The sequence below is a fragment of the Arachis hypogaea genome, chromosome 18 (genome assembly GCF_003086295.3).
Source record: "Arachis hypogaea cultivar Tifrunner chromosome 18, arahy.Tifrunner.gnm2.J5K5, whole genome shotgun sequence".
Classification (NCBI taxonomy): Eukaryota; Viridiplantae; Streptophyta; class Magnoliopsida; order Fabales; family Fabaceae; genus Arachis; species Arachis hypogaea.
This window is the reverse complement of record NC_092053.1, coordinates 1,594,369-1,600,966: the sequence shown is the minus strand read 5'-3', so window position 1 is coordinate 1,600,966 and position 6,598 is coordinate 1,594,369. Positions and strand designations below refer to the sequence as shown.

Here is a 6,598-nt window from a genome sequence, read left to right as displayed (position 1 = left end):
CCAAACGTTATGGACAAAAATGATACTTTATTCTACATAATAAATATATTAAAGTTTTAAATTTTGTATTTTTTTTTACAGAAACTATTTTAATCAGTAATATTAACCTGTAAGGCACATGTTATTCCTGATAACCGTTAATGAGTGTATTAATTCACTCCAATAATACCTGCATTTTGGGATACAAATGTGGGTGACACGAAAGGGACTAGTTAACGCAAAACAAGAGAAAGAAATAGAGGCATTCACGCAGGCTCACGCAAATACTAAATGAAGCCGTCTTAAATTCTAAGTATTATCCGAAACGGCGTCGTTTTGCCCTCCTCCGTTACCGTTTACCTGTTTCTTTTCGTTTCGTTTCTTTTCTTTTCTTCTTCAATCCACTTTCTTCTTTTTTTTCTTTTTTGGCTTTCTCTATTTTCCATTTGCCAAAGAACCGAGTTGGCAATGAGTTCTGATCTCAAACTGCAAAAATCAGAAGCTGTAGCTTAATCGAGTTCGAGTTTCGAGCTCGTGCTTGGATCTGTTTCCTTTTCTTTCTAATTTGATTTTCTTATGTTTATTAGAAAGTGAATTGAATTGAATTGATGGATCTGAGAGGTTCCGTTTTGTTCTTGGCGATTATTCTGATTGTTGAAACATGCTTCGTCGTTGCGAATGGGAATTTCGTGTTCCAGGTGGAGCGTCCAAAAATGCGTTTGGGATTAAGCGATGTTAGGGCGCGTGATGATCGTAGAAGAGATAGGATTCTCTCTGCGGTGGATCTCAACCTCGGCGGCAATAGTCAACCTACCAAGACCGGGTTCATCTTTCTTTTCCCTTTTTTTTTTCTTAATTTAATTTAATTGTTATTATTATGATATTTATTTTTCTTCTGTTATTTGTTTGCATAGTAATTGAATTGTAAGTGTGAATTGCGAATGAACGTACAATAACAACTTACTTGTACAATTATTCAGTTTCTGTTGATGTGGCTCGTGCTTCGATGTGTTATTATAAAAATGAGACAGGTTGGTTCCATAGTTTATGCATCCATAGTACAAGATGCAACTTGTAGTGTTTACTTTTAGTTCAATGTAATTTATGATTTTATTTTATTTTCAATAATGATATGTAGCGTCTTTCTGAATCCTGCTTAAGAAAAATGCTACTCCATCAATTTTAAAAGAGAAAGATACCGAGTGTTTGTGCTTTCAAGATGTTAAACGTATTTAATTTAGTCATTAGATTTCCGGCCCGATGAATACTCTGGTGCAAACAAGAAAAACGTATTTAATTTAGTTTTTGTCTTAGTTTAGAAATGAGGATGATAATTATGATATGTATATTGTGATTTGTGAACTTGTATTCGATTAAGGGGAAAAATTAAAAAGATAGAATGTGTAGTTTAAGATGCAAATATAAAATAATAAAAAGTCATTTATCATATTTTGCAGTCTAGGCAACCAACTCTATATGCAGCCAAACAACCAACTTTTCAAAAGACACTCGTTTTAAAAATTTGAAAAACTAGTTTTACGTTCAAAAAACGTGCATGGTCCGACCCCTATCACCTCTCTTCTCTTCTCCCTACGCATCTCTTCTTTTCCTCCGTACCTCTCCCTCCGCGCTGCCTCTCCCTCCACGTTTCTTCTTCTTCTTTTTCTTAACCTTATTCTTCTTCTCATGATCATTTTTAGAAGTTTTTGTACAATGATTTTAGATATTTCTTTTTGTTAGATTTTGGGGTGTTCTTTTTAACGAATTTGGATGTTTTTTTGGTTAGGTTTTGAAGGTTCTTTTTCTATTACTTTATGGTTTTCTGTAAAGTTTTGGATGTTATTTTTCAAAACTCTTTTCTATGATTTACATGGTTTTCTGTTAAGTTTCGAATGATATTTTTCAAAACATAAGAAAAAGAAACACCCGAATACTGTAGAAAAGAAATATCTAAAATTATTAAAAAAGAATCATACAAAACCTAAAAAGAAGAAACATTTAAAACATAAGAAAAAGAATGAGAAGACACGGAGGGAGAGGAGAAGAGAGGTTTGCATTACCACGTTTGTAATGTCACGCATGGCTGCAGGTGGCGGATGGTGATGTGTCATTGAGACATTGACAGTGGAGGACGCGCGGCTGCGGGTGATGAGAGGTGATGCGTGATTGACGGTGGAGGATTAGGATTTTGTGGTTGTTTTTTTACTGGTAAATGAGAGTGAAAGTAGGATTAGAATTACTCTTGATTTATGGCTCTTTTGCAGTCTGCAGTTGGCTGGTATTCTAGTTGGTTACCTAGCGTGATTCATATTAACTCTTACAGTTAATGCTTGAAAAATAATGTAAATAGTAGCATATGGTTGAAGCATATACATTTTTCGAGTTCATCTAAATGTGAATGCTATCATGCTGATGTTATTTTATTTGTTTTAGGCTGTATTTTACAAAACTTGGGCTTGGTTCTCCTCCAAAGGACTACTATGTTCAGGTTGATACAGGAAGTGACATTCTCTGGGTAAATTGTGTTGACTGCGCAAGATGTCCCAAGAAAAGTGATATTGGTGTATGTATCTTGATCTTGAGTCTAGAGTTTCTTCTGTACCTTTATAATCTGAAGTTACTGAAGTAATTTTTCTCGATATTGTTACATCAGATAGACTTGACTCTCTATGATCCAAAGGAATCCAAAACTTCAGAATTGGTTCCTTGTGACCATGAATTTTGCTCTTCCACATACGATGGTCCAATTCCTGGTTGCAAGGCTGATATTCCCTGCCCATACAGCATAACTTATGGGGATGGAAGTGCAACTTCTGGATACTACGTGCAGGACTACCTTACTTTTAACCATGTTAGTGGTAATCTCAATACCGCACCGCAAAATAGCAGTGTCTTTTTTGGGTAAGAGAAACTTCTGATACTTTGTATTGTGATATTTCTGTCTTGTTGACTTTTGATTACCATTTTCAGTCTGATTAGGTCTATTCACAATGTTGTTGAAGTAGATTAGATGTTAATATTCTTGGCTTATCTTGGTTGTTAGGATAGTTTTTATCCTCGTTTGAGATAGTTGTTTTTCATCATGTGAATAATTTCCATTTATTTAGCTTCCTGGGTTAATAAATAAACGCTGATCCCCTGATTTTATATCTTGGTGTTTTCTTGCTGACAGGTGTGGCAATGTACAGTCTGGGACATTGGGATCATCTTCTGATGAAGCCCTTGATGGAATAATTGGTTTTGGACAAGCAAATTCTTCGGTGCTTTCACAGCTTGCTGCATCTGGAAAGGTGAAAAAAATATTTTCACACTGCCTTGACAATGCTAAGGGTGGTGGAATATTTGCCATAGGAGAAGTGGTGGAACCAAAAGTCAAAACAACTCCATTGGTACCAAGAATGTATGTCCAATAACATAGCATTTTTTATGTCATGCCATGATAGCGGTTATAAAAATCCAAGGACAAATTCAGTACTCACATACTAACACATGGTTGGTTAGAGTGGCAAATACTCCTTCCCCTTAACCACTGTTGATCATGACAGGGCACACTACAATGTCAATTTGAAGGATATTGAGGTTGGTAGTGATATTCTACAACTTCCGACAGATATATTTGATTCTGGAAGTGGGAAGGGAACTGTAATAGACAGTGGAACAACCTTGGCTTATCTCCCAAGCATGGTTTATGACCAACTAATTTCAAAGGTACGTTTATCCTTAGGAATAAATAGAATCAATATTTCCCCTTCTTTCCAGTTTGATAGGCTTCTTGTCTGAGTTGAATAATCTTATTTCTCAATTATGCCATGCATATGATGTATGACAGGTCTTGGCTGCGCAGCCTGAACTGAAATTATATCTCGTTGAGCAACAATTTACTTGTTTCGAGTATACTGGAGAGTATGATACTTTATAACTTTCTTCTATTGATATTTGCATTTCTCTGTCATTTCTGAATTATTGTTTTTGACTAATATAAGATGTGATTCTGTATTTGTTTGATTGCCTATTTCTTCTTTATAGACTTATCATAGCACATAATCAGTCAGATTTATTTTCTTGGTTGTTTTAGTCCATATGGTAAGATCATAAAATGAGGCTGCCCTCTAAATATATCTGAGCTATCTCGGATTTTGATAATATTAGATTATGGCTAATCAATAATCTAAAACAGATTATGATACAATAAGGAAGATATAGCTGTAGCTTTACTCAGTACAGATAACAAAGGCCTTGTAATTGTATTAGTTAAAGCAGTTGAACTGGAAAGGAATTTTTATATTGTAGAGTGATTTGTGTACTTTTGATTAGCTTCTTGAAGAAGTGAAAGTATATCAGCCTATCAGGTCTTATCTGAATTCTGTTATACTTTGTCCTATTCCTTATTGAGTAGGTAACTAAATAAGGTTGAGTTGATATGTGGTAACTAAAATGCAGATTTAATTTTGAAGAGTTTATTTAAATCAGTATGCTCTTCTAATTATCAGGCAAATGCAGCTTGTAACTTGTTGATATTTTGTAATCTTGAAGTATTGATGATGGATTCCCAGTTATCAAGTTTCATTTTGAGGATTCTCTTTCCCTGACGGTGTATCCTCATGACTACCTGTTCCTGTTTAAGGTGAGTAGGAGGAGCTTTGTTATTGATTGTTTCAGTACCCTCTCATTTAAGAGGCTTAGCCTGTTATCTAAATTGATTCTCCTTCTTGTTGTTCTCTGTCTTCTATTATACACGCTTATTATATGATACACTTCTCTATTTGGTAAATATATTACAGTTATTCAATTTTGGTGTTTCTTGGTTGTCTGTCCCCAGGGTGATATCTGGTGTATTGGATGGCAGAAAGGTGTCTCACAAAGTAAAAATGGAAGGGACATGACTCTTCTTGGAGGTAAATTAATACAGTGACCTCTTGTTATAAGTTTATTGAAGGCACAATTAGTGCATCCAGTTTTCTTTTCTTTTTATAATGCTCTTCCAGTATTTGTTTGAGTCTGTTTCTGATCATTAGGAAGATTAATTGTTATGTCTGATTAGCTTTGAAGCCGTCTTTTTCTTTTATATTTTGTTAATATAAAAAAATTCATTAAACAAACTAGTCTTGTTTCTTTATCTTTTATAATTATTTATGTTCAATTACTCCAATTGCAGATTTGGTGCTATCAAACAAACTAGTCGTATACGACCTTGAAAATATGGCCATTGGATGGGTTGACTACAATTGTGAGTGCCAAGTTCCCTTCCTAATTTGTTCTCTGAGTTAATCTATTTCCATTTATATAAATATATGCTGAATATGTAATTCAAAGCTGTGGCTCTCAGTCAAGTTCATATCACCATGGATCCTTTCCTTGTTATTAACCAGTAATATGATATTAATTAAAAAAAAAAACTAGTAGTTCAGAGGATGCATATACTCCTTGATTGAATATTGTTTTTGATCCTATATCTATATGAACTACTGTTTTAGGGTCAAGTTTGTTGACATTTATATTTGCTAGAATGATTTTCTTAAGCATTCTTGCTTTTGTTTAGGCTCCTCTAGCATTAAAGTGAAGGATGAGAAGACTGGAACAGTATATACAGTGGGTGCACACAATCTATCTTCAGCTTCTACCTTCTTAATTCGAAGAATATTGACATTCTTTGTGTTGCTAATTCCCGTGTTAAATTGTTTAACTAACTAGGTTGTTCTTGTGTTATACGAGGGATGTGTCATTCATTCGATTTTTGTTGTACCATAATTCGTTTTGTGATAAATGTGCAGTGTTAATGATATGGTATAGTTTAAATATTTATCATTAATGTATCCCAAAAAAGATATCATTGAAAAAAGGCATCTTTTTTTTTGTATAACTACTTCTTTCTTCTTCTCTAGGAAACATTTTTAAGTTCTTTTCAATGCATGTTGAAGCCATCAGAAATGCCATGTATCTTGTGTTTCTGGTGCGATGTATTTGCATTTCTCTGTTTCTTGTCAATAATACAAATTTTTAGGTTTTGTAAGGATAAAAAATGTACACTGTAATTTGTGGTTTACTAAAGAACCTGCAGCATTATGATGAATTGATGATTTAAAGGATAGCGAGTGCATTTGTGCAGGGCAGGAAAATTCACGATGGGGCTTTGATAGCTTGTGAAACAGTGCACTGGCTAAAGGCAAGAAAACGGAGATCAGCGATAATTAAACTGGATTTTCAAAAGGCTTATGATAGGGTGAAATGGAGCTTCGTGGATATCGTGCTGCAGAAGATGGGCTTTGGATATCGGTGGCGGGGGTGGATTCAGGAGTGTGTATGTTCTGCTTCTATGTCAGTTCTTATAAATGGATCTCCCACTAAGCCGTTCAAAATGGAAAGGGGTCTACGACAAGGAGATCCTTTATCTCCATTTCTGTTTGTCCTGGTTGTCAATGTGCTTCATAGAATGATCGGGGAGGCGGTGAGGAATGGGCGCATATCGCCGCTGTTGGTTGGTCGAGATAACATCGAGTTGTCGCACTTACAGTTTGTGGACGATACTATTCTATTCTGTCCTCCAGAGGAAGAGACCATAAGGAATTACACGCGCCTTCTGCGTTGCTTTGAGCTGATGTCTGGTTTGAATATTAATTTT

General features: G+C 35.0%; 1 protein-coding gene across 1 annotated transcript; it reads left to right on the top strand.

Annotated features, from left to right (window-relative positions):
• Positions 1–214: 214 nt before the first annotated feature.
• LOC112771107 (aspartic proteinase 36) lies at positions 215–5,839 on the top strand. Its single transcript, XM_025815726.3, has 10 exons — positions 215–802; positions 2,413–2,542; positions 2,633–2,880; positions 3,152–3,379; positions 3,525–3,687; positions 3,809–3,882; positions 4,513–4,603; positions 4,799–4,874; positions 5,135–5,206; positions 5,519–5,839. Exons 1-10 carry the CDS (start codon positions 588–590, stop codon positions 5,668–5,670), a joined length of 1,449 nt encoding a protein of 482 aa, XP_025671511.1. The 5' UTR covers positions 215–587; the 3' UTR covers positions 5,671–5,839.
• The last annotated feature ends 759 nt before the right edge of the window (positions 5,840–6,598 follow it).